The following is a 16,214-nucleotide window of genomic DNA, read 5'->3' as shown; positions in this document are numbered from 1 at the left end:
TAAAGTTAGAAGTTCATTTCTAGAAACACTAAACAACTCTGCCAACATGAACAATTGGCATCCCGGCTAAGTATGAAAGATATTTTCCAAGAAGGTACTGTTGAGTTAGAAAAACCCAAATGGAGGGACTTTCTACCAAACACCTGGGCCACTATACTTTTAAAAAGATGAATAAGAGTTGATAGGAGATAAATATAGAAACAGCTCCGGCTAAAGAATACAACTAGAATGACAGCTGACTGGTTTAAAAAGGTTTTGAGTTTATAGCACCCTCGTTTTATATGAACCACAAAAAATGTGGGCAAAGTCTATACAGTAGATAATAGCAGTGCAGCAAAACTTTATTTGGACAATTGTACTGCAGTTATGTGTTATTATTTGGGGAACCTGGATGAAGGGTATATGGAAATAAACTTTTAAAATCTAAGTTGTCAGAAAAGTTAAAAATGTTAGAAATACAATGAATCTGGCTATGACCCTAAAGATTTCTGCTTAAAGCCTGAAGATACTAGACTTCCCTCAGTTTGTGAAGGTACAGGGGTACAAAAACGTGGACGCTACTGAAGGTGGAAACCCCATATAAAGCTGAAACTCCAAAGGTTCAAATCCCTAATTTAAAGATAACAGTAATTAAACCTGTGATGAAAATTGGGAAAGCAACCCGAGAGATTACTGTGCAGATGAGACCATTTCTAACAAGATAACCACAGGTGTACAGTCTGAATTCACAATGCCTTATGTCATCAAAGAAACCAGAGAGTTCTACTTAAAAGAGGTCATGGATTTTAGTGCCCTCATTTCAACTGGCACACTATCTTCTCAAGGAATGAACCTGTAAGTCTTCAGATTTCCCATGGATAAAGTTCCAGGGAAACCAGTGAAAAAAGCACAAAACACAGGGAAATGAGGTACTATGGGTGAGAATCTGCCAAAGAACTCATGAATTAAAAAGCAGATAAGGATAAAATCTGGGAGAAAAATTTGAAACATTTGTAAAGATTTTTCTTTTGTGAAGAAAAAATTGGTAAACTGCAATAATATTTTTGAGGAAATAATCTAAATGCAGCCCAGACAGAAATGGAAAATATGAAGGAAAAATAAAAGCAAAGGAATGAAAAACAAGCAGCAGCTGGGCACAGTGGCACACTCCTATAATCCCAGAGGCAGGAGGACTTCAAGTCAGAGGCCAACCTTAGGGAGGCCCTGAGGAACTCAGACCCTGTCTCAAAAAGAAAAATGTAAAGGGCTGGGGATGTGGCTCATGGTTACATGCCTCTGTGTCCAATCCCTGGTACCAAAAAAAAAAAAAGACCAGTATTACTCAAGGAGACCTTGGCTGAGCTTTCCTGGAAATAAGCCTTAGCAGGTATTACGGCTGTCATACTTCAAACAGTGCAAAGAGAAACCAATGGCAGAGAAATGAGAGGTATAGGCTGATCAGGGGTCACCAGGCATTTTGTTTGTTGGGAAATCCCTAAATGTCACTGAAAACAAACCCTTCAACCAATACCTTGGGCTTTTTTAGCCCTTGCCCTGCTCCGGTGTCCCTGTGTTCAAAGGCTTCTAAAAATATAGTCTCCTTGAAATGACTCACTACTAACAGTAGTATTGACACTGGTTGGACAAAGTGAAGGACTAGAAAGGAGAAATGGAAGGCATCCCCTCACCACCATTATTACCATTTACGTTTCTGTCATTCCCTGCAAGGGCTGCCTGCTTGTCTGTTTCGGATTCTGCCTCATTTTCATCCATGTTGTAGTCATCATCTGCTAGTCTTTGCTGGGTTTTGCCTATAAAATCAACACAGAAAACACAAGCTACATTATTTCTCTCATGATGCCACAGATACACCAGGACCTGGTGTTGGGGATTACCCAGTCATCCCTAACAATCAGGTCTCTGTTACCTCTCAGGAAGCGGTGCTCGCTTCTAGTACAAATGCCATGCAGGAGTGCCCTCCTTATGAATGCCCCACTTCAGCTTTAATTCTACATAAAATAAAAGTCCTGGTGGCTGGAAATATAGCTCAGTGGCAGAGTACTCTGCCTAGTGTGAGAGGGGCATGGGTTTGATGATCCCAGCACTGCAAAAAGAAAGAAAGAAAAAAAAAATCCAGGTGTAATGGCATAACCCTGTAGTCCCAGCAACTCTAAAGGCTGAGGCAGGAAGGCTGCTTGAGACTAGTCTCAGCAACAGAGCAAAACCCCTCAAAAAAAGGGGGGCAGAGGTGTAGTCTACCTAGCTAAGTAAATCAAAATTTTTAAAAGAGGCAGTCATCTCTAGGTTAAAGGAAAATACCACTGTTGTGTTGGCATTGCTCAGAATGGCTCATTGCTCCAGGAGAGGGAATGGGGTCAGTACTGTAAATCAAAGGCTAAAACTGTCCATAAAGAATTGGATCATTCAATACCATGTTATCCCTAGAGAGAAGAGTAGCCAGAAAAGACAACCAAGACAAAATGCATTCAACTTAAACTTTTAACATTTTATTTTTGTATACAGATAAGTAAACCCTTTTTTTTTCTTTTTCAGCATGCCTGGAAAATCTGCTTTAGTTGTTTCTCTGTACTCACTGCCTGAGGTGAAAGCAAAACATATACCAGTGTGCACTGTAGGTTTATTCTTCGGAAGAAATCACAACTGCATCTGGAAGCAGGTGCAGTTAAAAAGCCGCAGAGGCCTTTAACTCGTAAACTTTGTGATCAGTGATCTGATACTTGAGAGTCTTGGGATAACCCAGCACAGTGTGCTTTCCCCATAATCCTCCCAACGTAAGTATCTTGTGATTGGACAGGTATGGAAAGCAGGGACTTGAGCAGTGATGCTTGCAGCAGGAGGCTGATAAAATACAACTTTTTAATTGGAACTTGGAAGGATACATTCTTCCAAAAGAGAAACAAGTGAAAATGAGATTTAATTAGGAATCAGTGTTCTTGGCTAAGGTGGGATGAAAATTTCCCACAATTTCAAGGCACTGAGATAATAATTTAGTTGATCTCACATTCCCACGCTTCTTGTTTTTACAGTACTCGGGATTGAACCCAGGGGTGCTCTACCACTGGAGCTATATATATCCTCAGCCATTTTTATTTTGCTAAAGGGTCTTGCTAAATTGCTGAGGCTGTTCTCAAACTTGGCCTCAGCCTCCCTAGTCATTGGGACTATAGGTGTGCACCACCATACCCAGCCCCACTCTTGATTTCTTAAGAAACAAACAAGGCAGGATTCGCATTAATCTTTTTCAGCACTCAAATATGCACTCTCACAGCCCAGCCTTCCTTCACCAACACTATCTACAGCACACCACCTGAGGCAGAGATACAGAGACAGGTTCATGGGTGGTCTTCCTGCCTGCAGGTGACATTTACTCTGCTAAACACCTGCCTCCTAAAGGTCAAATACCTGCAAAGTCCCCTCAACTTCCTGTTAATACTGTATCTGAAACCTGAAGTGCTGTAATGTGTGCTTCCCAATCTTCTTGCCTCTCACTTTATAATGAATAACAAATAAAGGAGGAACTACCAAATCTTAAATTGCTATTTGGTAAAATTCAACAGGATGCATCCAGTGTTGGGAGTGAGATCAAAAGGACTGAGTCTAGCAGTACAAAGCTCATGGGTGACCCATGCAGCCTCTCACTCACCTTCTCTGGCAGTGTCCTGTTCCTCCTGCCCATCTCGAATAACAAGTTGGTCCCGCTCTGGGTCTTCACTCTCCTGATTTTCTGGCACCTGTGCAGTTTGGCTGAGTTCTCCTGCTCTCCCAAAGCCTCTTCCACCCACAGGTCTTTCTACAGCCTGTTGGTGTGGTTCTTGGGGCAGCCGCAGGCTGTCTCTCTGAGGCTCCTCCTCACTGACAACCTGGATCTCGTTCGTTTCCTCTGTGCACAGAATACAGTTAGCTGTGACCTCAGTAGCACTTAATTTTAACAAAACAAACAAACAAACAAGCAAACAAACAAAAAACCCAAACCTAGTGCCATTCAATTCTCAGAGTGTTTCTGAGAAATGGGGACAGGGTGCAGTTGGTACTGGGCAGCAGCTGTGTAGCTTATTTTTATGACCCCCACAACAGACTTCTCTATGCCATGGTTCATCTTCAGTGTGAGGAATAGAAAAGTTGTTTAACAAGTAATATGGACTAAATTATCTCAACAACCTACAAGTGCTGAAGAAGGCACTGTTGAGTTATGATCATGTCAAACAAGCTCTTGGGAGCCAGAGCATACCAGTCACCCACTTTATTCTCAATGACAGGTGCCTGGGGATCCACCTCCTCCTCTAATCCTACAGTCCCCACTGGTGTCCTCAATAAAAGGACCTTAACTTACACAGCTGCTAAAGAACAAGGCACTTACTTTACAAGGATAAGACATCAGTAAGACAGAGAAGCCCGTGGCCCCAATTCCAAGTGCCCAATACCCATGCCTGTGAGCCCCATTACTGGGTTGGCTCTAGCCACACACTCTGCCCTGCAGAGTATCTGTATGGACTAGAAGACATGATCTGCCACTACTGGTTAAATCAGAAGACGACTCTGGATAGAGTATAAAAGCAATCACCAGACTGCTTACCTTTCTTACCTTGTCTCTTCGAATCCAAAACCACCTCTAAACTGGGAACTGGTGTCTGGGACTTGCCTTTGCCAGGCACATTTCCCTTCCCTTGTGGCAACTGTGCCTGTGGCAGGCCTGCTTCCTGCGGTCTGGTTTGAGGTTCACTGACAGCCTGGGGCTGAAACAGAGCACAGGACAGCCAGGGTAGGGCTCTGTGATTTAACCTTATGAGAACCTCACACAAGCAATGCATAACACACCCTTCCAACAAATGAGGACACAGGAAACCCTGAGAAACACCACAATCTACCAGGATCGTGCCGTCACAAGGCATAAATCAGAAGACAGGTAAAGTCCAGGTCTCCCAGAAAATGAACAGCAAAAAAAGACATGAACAAGACAACAAATCAACTAGACCAAACATCTACAGCACAGTCAACCCAAGAGAAAAATTTACACTCTTCTCAAGTACATGTGGAAGACTCTCTAAGATGGCCACGAAGCAAGCCTCAATGGATCTAAGTGACTGCAATCATACAGAATAGGTAGAAGGTTTTGTGATCATATGGAATGGAGCCATATATCAATAACAGAAACTTGAGAAATCCACAAATATGCAGGTATTAAGACACTCCTGAATAACCAATGGTTCAAACAAATCATAAACCAAATTAGAAACACACTTTAAGAAAAAGAAAACAAAAACACAGCATACCATGACTTATGGGAGCCAGCTAAAAGCAGTGCACAGAGGGACATTTATACCTCAACACCCATATTAAGAAAGACTTCTGGTTTCTAGTTGCTTGTACAAGGAGCTTAGAAGTCATCATTTGGTCCTTACAAGTTAAAAGCTGAACAGACTGAAAAAGCCATCAAGTCTCCTCCAAATCCACAAGAGAGGTGAGGGACACAAAGCAAAGCCCTGCCCCTAAGACTCGAGAACAGAAAGCAGAACAGAGAGTCACGACTAACCAGTGCAGAGATGCATGGGAACCAGTGCTGGGCAGGGAAACCCAAATTGTCATGTATGAACTAACTGCTGGAGGCCCATCAGTGTGACACACCTGAGCCTTAGCCACTCCACGGGGACCAAGTCATAACCGCTCCACCCCACACACAGCCTCCAGCAGCTCAACCCATTCCCACAATGAATACTAGAGAAAGCTTCTGGTAGTGGGATGTAGAAAGGAATAATTTAAAAACAGGCCAGAACACTGGCCTTCTTACACTCAATCTGGAGAGAGTAAGCATGAGAAAGAAGCAAACACAGCAGAGATGTTAGAATGAGCAGACCAGGAATTTAAAACAAATATAATTAATATGCTAAGCCTTTAGTGGATAAAGCAGACAACAGGCAAGGCGAGCTGGGCAATGTGGTAGAGATGGAAATTCTAAGAAAACACAAAGAGATGCTAGAACTCAACACAGAAGAGCTGCGGATGCAGGAGAGTGGAAGAAAGGGAGAGTGCTTGCCTAGCAGGTATGGGCCCTGGGTTCCATCCCCCCAGCACCACAAAATAACAATAAAAATGATAACAAAAATGGAAGAATGTATTTGATGGGCTCGTTAATAGACCAGACACAGTCAAGCAAAGAATCTGAGTTTGAGGATATTTAAATAGAAACCTCCAAAACTGAAAAGAGAACCAAAACTAAAAATAAGCAGAGTATCCAAGGACCCCAGGACCACCATGAAAGGTTTAACATGTGTAATGGAAATACAAGAATGAGAAAAAAAAAAAAAGAAAAAGGCAGAGAAGAAATATTTGAAGCAGTAATTTAATTCCTCAAATTAATGTCAGACACCAAATCCCAGAAGCTCAGAGAACACACACACACACACAAGCTGGATAACTGACAAGAAACCTACACATAGGCATAGCATTCTCAAATCACAGAATATCAAACTTTTAAAATCCTGAAAGAAACTTAAAGACCCACCTTATCTTACAAGGAAATAAGAATCACATATGACTTCTGAGAAACAAGACAAGCAAGGAAAAAAGTTTATCAATCTAGAATTCTGTGCTCTGCAAAATTAGCCTTCAAAAATGGAGTGGGGGTGGCGGGGAGTGGAGGGGGAACAAAATGGGAATCTCTTGCCAGACCTTCCTTGCAAGAAATGCTGAATTTTTTTTTTTTAGAAACTCTGAAGTACATAAAGGTAACAAAAGGAAAACAAATAAGTGAATGCAAAATAAAAAAAATTTTTTTCCTTATTCTAACTGATCTAATGGAGAAGAGTTTGTTCAAAATAGTACCAGTGACATACAATTATGTATGCTTATGGATATAACATGTACATCTGTCTAATTAGGTATGTTTATCTATAAGTAAAATGAATGATGACAATGATATAAGGGACAGGAGGCAGGAATAAAGATTATTTTCTTATTACAAGACCTTCAAACAACCTGTGGTTTAATGATATTTGAAAGTAGGCATGGACTGGTTATAAGCGCACACTGCAAATTCTAAGGCAAACATTAAAAAAAAAAAAAGTATAACTGGTATGACAACAAAGAGAAAATGGAATCATAAAATACTCAATTTGATACCCTAGGTGAAATGGAGCAATTCCTTGAAATGACAATCTGCCAGAACACAACAATCTGAATATATCCTCTTTCAAAGAAATTGAATCGATAATTAACAACCCTATAAAACAGCATAGCACTCAGATGAGTCACTGGTGAATTCTATCAAAAACTTAAGAAATTACACCAGTTCTCTACATTCTCTTTCAGAGGACAAATACAAGGGAATGTTTTCTAAGTCATTACATGAAGCCAGTATTATCCTAATACCAAAATCAGATGAGAACATTACAAGAAAACAGACCAATATGTCTCATGAATGCGGATGTGAAACTTGTCAACAAAATATTAGTGAATTGAATCCGTGATGTATAAAAAGATTTAAATTCCATGACCAACTAGGATTGCTTTCAAGGCTTATTCAGCATCTGAAAATCAATTAATGTATCCATCACATCAGTAGGCCAACAATGGTCATATCAATAGATGCAGAAAAACCATGTGACAAAATTCAAAACCTACTCTTGATAAAAACACTCAGTAAACTAGTAACAGAAGAACTTCCTCAACTCAAGCTGAGAACATCTACCAAAAATATCTGCTGACATCACAGTTAATGGTGACGGATTTGAAGCTTTTCTACTAAAATTACGTGCAAGGTAAGGATGTTCCCTCTCACCATTCCTTTTAAGCATTGTACTAAGATAATAAAAAGGAAACAATGTATACAAACTGAGAAGGAATAAATAGAGCTACCTTATTTGCAGAGGACATGATTATCTATGTTGAAAATCTGAAAGAACTGTCCAAAAAAGGGAACCCCTCCTGGGATAATAAGTGTTATATCACAGTTGCAGGATATAATGTAAATATGCAAAAGCCAATCACTTTGCTATATACCAAGACTGAAAAAGTAGAATTTGAAGTTAAAAACATAATACCATTTACACTAGCACCCCAAAATTGACTATTTATGAATCTATATCAAAACTTGCACAAAATCTACATGAGGAAAACTATAAAATTTTCATTAAATAAATCAAGAATTAGATAAATGGATAAATACTCCATCTTCATAGATAACAAAACTCAATATTTTATAAAGATGTCAGTTTTTCTCAATTTGATGATCAATATCCCAGCAAGTTATTTCTGGATATAGACAAATGGATTGTAAAGTTTCTATGAGGTCAAAAGACCCAAAAGAGATAATACAGTGTAAAGGAGAACAAAAGTAGGAGGACTGACATTACCTGACTTTAAGACTTACTATAAAGCTACAGTAATCAATATATTGTATTATTATTGGTGAAAGACAAATAGACCAATGGAACAGAAGGCTCCAAAACAGACTAATGTAATATATCAAACTGTGTGTGTGTGTGTGTGTGTGTGTTTTCCCCAGTACTGGTTTTGAACAAAGGGGCAATCTACCCTGAGCCATATTCCTGGCCCTTTTAGAAAAATTTTAGACAAGATCTCACTAACTTGCCAAGATTAGACTTGACAAGATCAGCCTCCCAGGTTGCTGGGATTATAGGCATGTCCACCATGCCCAGCACAAATTGATCTTTAGCAAAGGAATAAATACAATACAATGAAGCAAAGACAGTCTTTTTCAACAAATGCTGGGACATCTGGGCATCAACACCCCCCCTCCAAAAATGAGTATAGAAACACACTTTATGCTCTTATTTGGGGTTTTTGTTTGTTTTCCTAAGGATTTTCTTATAAAAGATTACATCTCTACAAATAGGGAAGCTTTATTTATTCTTTCCAATCTGTATGCCTTTTATTTCTTTTTATTGCTTAACTGTCCTGGACAGAACCACTAATGCAATAGTAAATAGAAGTGGTGAGAGCAGACCTCCTTGTTTTGTTCCTGATCACAGGGATACATTATTCCAGTCTTTCACTATTAAGTTCGATGCTATGTATAGTTGATTTTTTTTGTGTGGATTCCTATATTAGGGAAGTTTCCTTTTGTTCTTAATCTTTTTTATTAAGAAAAGTGGTTGGATTTTGTCAGATTCTTCTTCTGCATCTACTGAAACGATCCTGTGATTTTTTTTTTTTTTTTGTCCTGTAAATTACTGACATGATACATTGCAATTAATTTCGGAGGTTAATCTAAACTTGCACTCGTGGATAAGTGCTACTCACTCATAGTATATAATCCTTTATATAATTAATTTGTTGGATTTGATTTGCTAGTTATTTTGTTGACAATTTTGGTGCCTATCTCTAGTTTTATTTTCTTTTAATAATGTCTTCATCTCCTATTGGTATTAGGGTAACACTGAGCTCACAAAATGAATTGGGAAATATTCCCTCCTGTTCTGGTATTTAGGAGGGTTTGTAAAAATTTAGAGTCCTTCAAATGTTTGGTAGAATTCACTAGTGAAGCTAGGAACAGGCTTTTATTTTTGTGATTTTAAATTACTAATTCAACCTCTTCTTTGTATAGGTCTACTCAAGACTTTTCCATTTCTTTTTAAGTTAATTTTGGTGGTTTGTGTTGTCTAAGAACTTGTCCATTCATCTGAGTTATCAGACCTGTCAGCATACACTTGCCCAGAAAGCTCCCCTTTAATACTGTCCTGTGTAAGGTCAGTGGCAATTTCCTGTCATTTTTCATTTTAGTAATTTGATTCTATTTTTCCTTTACTAATATAGCTAAGGGCTTGTCAGTCATGTTCACCTTTTAAAAATAATTTTTGGTTTCACTGACTTTTCTTATTTTTTATTCTCTATTTCATTAACTTCTGATTTAATCTTTACTTTTCTTTTTTCCAGTACCTTGTTACTCACTGACTTCTCTGTGTTCTGTGTCACTTTTTAGTATTGAGGATTGAACTCAGGATATTCTGCCACTAAGCTATATCCCCAGCTCTTTTAAAAATTTTAATTTAGAGACAGGGTCTTGCTAAGTTGCCCAGACTGACCATGATCAAGTCCTCATACTTGAAAGCATTTTTTTTTCATAATTTATTTATTTTGCTTCATTGTAAACAAATGGAGTACAATTTGTTTCTCTGGTTGTACATGAAGTAGAGTCCTACCATTTGTGTAATCATACATGTACATAGGGAAATGTTTGTCTCATTCTATTTTTCCTTTCCCCCACCCCTCTTTTTCCTCTATACAATCCATCCTTCCTCCATTCTTGCCTTCCTTCCACCCACCATTGTGTATCATCACCTGCTTATCAGAGAAATTATTTGGCCTTTGGTTTTTTGAGATTGGCTTATCTCACTTAGCATGATATGCTCCAATTTCATCCATTTGCCTGCAGATGGCATGATTTTATTCTTCTTTATGGCTGACTAATATTCCATTATGTATATATATCACAGTTTCTTTATCCATTCATCAACTGAAGGGCATCTAGGTTGGTTCCATAATCTAGCTACTGCGAACTGAACAGCTATGAACATTGATGTGGCTCCATCACTGTAGTATGCTGATTTTAAGTCCTTTGGGTATAGACCAAGGAGTGGAACAGCTGGGTCAAATGGTGGTTCCATTCCAACTTTTCTAAGGAATCTCCACACTGCTTTCCAGAGTGGCCTACACTAATTTGCAACCCCACCAGCAATGTATGAGTGTACCTTTTCCCCCACATCCTCTCCACACACCTATTGTTGCTTATATTCTTAATAATCGCCATTCTAATTGGGGTGAGATGGAATCTGAGGGTAGTTTTGATTGCATTTCTCTTATTACTAGAGATGTTGAACATTTTTCACATATCTGTTGATTGCTTGTAGATCTGTGAAATGTCTGCTCATTTCCTTAGCCCATTTGTTGACTGGGTTATTTGTATTCTTGGTGTAAAGTATTTGAGTTCTTTATAGATTCTGGAGATTAGTACTCTATCTGAAGTATGTCTGGCAAAGATTTTCTCCCACTCTGTAGCCTCTCTTTTCTCCGTTGTATGTTTTTGGCTCCTTTATCTAGTATAAGAAAACTGTATTTATTTGGGTTTGTCTCTGTGTCCTCTATTCTGTACCACAGATTGACCTGTCTATTTTGGTGCCAATACCATGCCGTTTTTGTTACTATTGCTTTGTAGTATAGTTGAAGTTCTGGTATTGATACCCCCTGTTTCACTCTTCCTGCCAAGGATTGCTTTAGCTATTCTGGGTTTCTTATTCTTCCAAATGAATTTCATGATTGCTTGCTCTGTTTCTATGAGGTATGTCATTGGGATTTTAATTGGAATTACACTGAATTTGTATAGCACCTTGGTAGAATGGCCATTTTGACAATATTAATTCTGCCTATCCAAAAATGGGAGATCCTTCCATCTTCTAAGGTTTTCTTTAATTTCTTTCTTTAGTGTTCTGTAGTTCTCATTGTAGAGGTCTTTCACCTCTTGTTAGATTGTTTCCCAAGTATTTTTTTTTTTTGAGGTTGTGAATAGGGTAGTTTTCCTAAATTTTCTTTCAGAGGATTCATCACTTATGAATAAAAATGAATTAGATTCATGAGCATTTACTTTATATCCTGGTACTTTGCTGAATTCATTTATGAGTTCTGGAAGTTTTCTGGTGGAATTTTTCAGCTCCTCTAAACATAGAATCATGTCATTGGCAAATAGGGATAGTTTGAGTTCTTCTTTTACTATTGTATCCCTTTAATTTCTTTGATCTATCTAATTGCTCTGGCTAGAGTTTTAAGGAAGATGTTGAATAGAAGTGGTGAAAGAGGACATCCCTGCCTTGTTCCAGGTTTTAGGGGGAATGCTTTCAGTTTTTTCTCCATTTAGAATGATGTTGGCTGTGGGCTTAGCATAGATAGCCTTTACAATGTTGAACTATGTTCCTACTATACTGTACTGTATAGTGCTGTATTTTAATGAATGCTTTTTCTGCATCTATTGAAATAATCATGATTCTTAACTTAAGTCTGTTGATGTGGTGATTTACATTTATTAGCTTATGGATGTTGAACCAACCTTGCATCCCTGGGATAAAACCCATTTGATCGTGGTGCTGTATCTTCTTCTCTTCTTCATACGTTTTTGTATGCGATTTGCTAAAATTTTAAGAATTTTGCATCTATGTTCATTAAGGATATTGGTCTAAAATTTTCTTTCCTCGATGTGTCTCTGTCTGGTTTAGGTATCAGGTGATATTAGCTTCACAGAAAGAGTTTGGAAGGATTCCCCCCCTCTTTTAAGTTCATGGGAATACATTCAGGAGTATTGGAATAAGCTCTTCTTGAAGGTCTTATAGAACTCGGTCTGAGAATCCATCTGGTCCCGAACTTTTCTTTGTTGGTAGGCTTTTGATGACTTCTTCTATTTCATTGCTTGAAATTGATCTATTTAAATTGTGCATATCCTCCTGATTCAGTTTGGGTGGATCATATGTCTCTAGAAACCTGTTGATGTCTTTTAGATTTTTCTATTTTGTTGGAGTATAGATTTTCAAAATAGCTTCTAATTATGTTTTGTATTTCATAGTGTCTGTTATGGTATTTCCCTTTTCATCGAGTTTTAGTAATTTGAATTTTCTCTTTCCTTCTCTTTTAGTGTGGCTAAGGGTTTATCAATTTTGCTTATTTTTTCAAAGAATCAATGTTTTATTTTTGTCAAATTTTTTATTGTTTCTTTTGTTTCAATTTCATTGATTTCAGCTCTGATTTTAACTATTTCCTGTCTTCTACTACTTTGGTGTTGATCTGTTCTTTTTCTAGGGCTTTGTTAGGTTGTTTGTGACTTTCTTCTTTTATTGAATGTGCTCCATGAAATGAATTTTCCTCAGTACTGCTTTCATAGTGTCCCAGAGATTTTGATAATTATGTCTTTGTTCTTCTTTACCTCTAAGACTTATTTCCCCCTGATGTCTTCTGCTATCCATACATCATTCAATAGCATATTATTTAATCTCCAGGTGTTGGAGTAATTTCTGTTTTTTATTTTGTCATTGATTTCTAATTTCATTCCATTATGATCTGACAGAATCATGATTATTTCAATAGATGCAGAAAAAGATAGAATATCTTTTTGTATTTGCTAAGAGTAGCTTTGTGGCATAGCATATGGTCTAATTTAGAGAAGGATCCATGTGCTGTTGAAAAAGAAAGTATATTTGCTCACTGATGAAATATTTTTATATGTGTCTGTTATGTCTAAATTATCAATTGTGTTATTGAGATCTATGGTTTTCTTGTTCAATTTTTGTTTGGAAGATCTGTCCAGTGGTGAGAGAGGTGTGTTAAAGTCATCTAGTATTATGTGTTGTGATCTATTTGGTTCCTAGAATTGAGAAGGATCTGTTTGACGTACATGGATGAGTCACTGTTTGGGGCATAAGTATTTATGATTATTATGTCTTGCTGATTTATGCTTCCTTAAGCAGTATAAAATGTCCTTCTTTATCCCTTTTGACTAACTTTGGCTTGAAGTCCACTTTATCTGAGGATGGATACCCCCACTTTTTTGCTGAGTCCATGTGCATGGAATGTTTTTTCCCACCCTTCTGCCTTTAGTCTGTGGGTATCTTTTTCTATGAGATGAGTCTCTTGAAGGCAGCATATTGTTGTGTCTCTCTTTTTAATCCAATCTGCCAGACTATGTCTTTTGATTGATGAGTTCAGGCCATTAACATTCAGGGTTATTATTGAGATATGATTGTATTCCTGGTCATTTTGATTTATTTTTGGTTTTTAACTTGACTTGGTTTCTACTTTATTTGGCTATTCCTTTAGGGGTAGTTCCTCCCTTTGCTGACTTACATCTTGTTTTCATTTCTTCCTCGTGAAATATTTTGCTGAGAATGTTCTATAGTGCTGGCTTTCTATTTGTAAATTTTTAGCTTTTATCACGGAAGGATTTTTATTTCATCATCAAATCTGAAGGCAAGTTTTGCTGGGTATAAGATTCTTGGTCGGCATCCACTTTCTTTCAGAGCTTGAAATATGTTGTTCTAGGCCCTTCTAGCTTTCAGGGTCTGGGTTGAGAAATCTGCTGATATCCATATTGGTTCCCCCTTGAATGTAATTTGATATTTTTCTCTCACAGCCTTTAAAATTCTATCTTTATTCTGTATGTTAGGTATCTTCATTATAATGTTGCCTTGGTGTGGGTCTGTTGTAATTTTGTACATTTGGTGTCCTGTAAGCCTGTTGTATGTTGATTTTCCATTTCATTCTTCAGATTTGAGAAATTTTCTGATATTATGTCATTGACTAGATCGTTCATTCCTTTGGTTTGTTTCTCTATGCCTTCCTCAATCCCAATAATTCTTGAATTTGGGTCTTTTCATGATACCCCATAATTCTTGGAGGTTCTGTTCATGATTTCTTACCATCTTCTCTGTTTGGTCACCTTTGTTTTTAAGATTAATATTTTGTCTTCAATGTCTGAGGTTTTGTCTTCCAGATATTCTATCCTATTGGTTATGCTTTCTATGGAGTTTTTAATTTGGTTTATTGTTTCCTTCAAGAGTTTTTTTTGTTTTTTTTGTTTTTTTGTTTTTTGTTTTTTTTTTTCAGAATCTCTACTCTTTATTGAAATAGTCCTTTGCTTCATGCATTTGTTCTTTTAACTGTTGATTGGTGCAGCCATTCAAAGCCTGCATTTGCTCTCATCTCATTATTTGCTTCTCTGATCATTTTAATTATGTACATTCTGAATTCCCTTTCAGACATTTCTTCTGCCATGCTGTCACTGGATTGTATTGATGTAGCATCTTAAGTTTGTTTGGGACACTTTCTTCCCTTATTTTCTCATACTGCTCATGTATTTTCCCTTCTAGGAGTACAAATCTGAGATATTGCAGTTTCCCCCTATAGACTTATAGTGTCCTGCAGGTTTCCAATAACTCACCTTGAAGTGAGAGATCAATATTAACGGCACACCATACAAACAATATGCATTCTTAACTCAAATAAGATATTAACCATATTATCTTAATAAACAGAGATTATGAGTTTGATTATTATCTACAGCTTAGCCAATAGGTTTGGAATAAGGACCACGATTTCTAGAGGTGGACAAAGAAGATGAGGAAGGGTGTAGAATACATTAAGATAGAAGTGTGTCTACAAGATACTGTCATAGGAGTAGTGAAAGTGGAATTAAAAGAAATTGGTTAGCATGTGAAAAGGGAGAGCCTCCAAGGAGACAGCTAAGAGGAAAATAGAGAGGATGAGAAAATATTAAGAAAAGTAGGAATAATAGTAGGTATAATGGGAATAATTGTAATATTAATACTAATAAAAAAATCTACAATAAAACTATTCAGTACTGTTCAAACCTCCTAGTCTTCAGTAGCCTGATGTCTTGGAGGAACCTGATAATGCAGTGACCCAAAAAGGGTGCTACCCCTCTAGGGATGGTGGCCTCCAGGTGGGGAATAATCCCCACTCGTGGATAGAGGCGCCTCCATGTGTTGACAGGTGATCAAACGCAGCATGGGCACTAGACTGCGGGCTAGGGCCCGGCTGGTCTGGGCCTGGGTCTCTGGGCCTGCCTCCCCGGTTTGGAAGTCTCGCCTGGCAGCACTGGTCTGGCCTGAGTTTCTGGGCTAAAAGCAATTTCTGACAAGGGTATCAATATAATTCAGTGGAGAAAAGAACAGTCTCTTTTTCAAGCAAACTGTACTGAGAACATGGAATGATAGCCACATGGAAAATAGGAAGTTGGAGTCTTACCTCATATCATACACAAAAAGTAACTCAAAATGAATCTCAAGCTTAAATGGAAGAGCTAAGAACTATAAAACTCTTAGAAGACAACAGGAGTAAATCTTCATGATCCTGTGTTAGGCAAAACATTCCTGGATTAACACTGAGAACAAATAACAAAAGAAAAAGAGATGAAATGGACTTTATCAAAATTTAAAACTTCTATGCTTCATATATACAACATTAGGGAAGTATAAAACCCCACGGAATTGGAAAAAAAACTGCAAATTGTATGTTCAATATAATTTATATATGTAGAATGTATACAGATCTCATAACAATGAATAAAAACAATTTAAAATGGTCAAAAGATCTGAACAATTCTCCAAATATGATATACAAATCACCAGTAAGGCATGTGAGAAGGCATCATTAGTCATCAGGGAAAGGCAAATGAAAACCATAAGACATTACCACACATC

General features: G+C 37.7%; 1 protein-coding gene across 1 annotated transcript in view; it reads right to left on the bottom strand.

Moving 5' to 3' along the window:
* The window catches only part of GOLM1 (golgi membrane protein 1), a 62,591-nt gene that overhangs the window by 2,039 nt on the left and 44,338 nt on the right, over window positions 1–16,214 (bottom strand). Inside the window, 3 exon segments of the mRNA XM_079113379.1 lie at window positions 1,680–1,790; window positions 3,644–3,880; window positions 4,574–4,733. Of these exon segments, the coding sequence (XP_078969505.1) occupies window positions 1,680–1,790; window positions 3,644–3,880; window positions 4,574–4,733 (508 nt within the window).

The sequence above is a fragment of the Sciurus vulgaris genome, assembly GCF_902686455.1.
Source record: "Sciurus vulgaris genome assembly, chromosome: 15".
NCBI classification, from domain to species: Eukaryota; Metazoa; Chordata; class Mammalia; order Rodentia; family Sciuridae; genus Sciurus; species Sciurus vulgaris.
The sequence above is the reverse complement of the archived record's forward strand: the minus strand, read 5'-3'. Positions and strand labels throughout refer to the sequence as shown.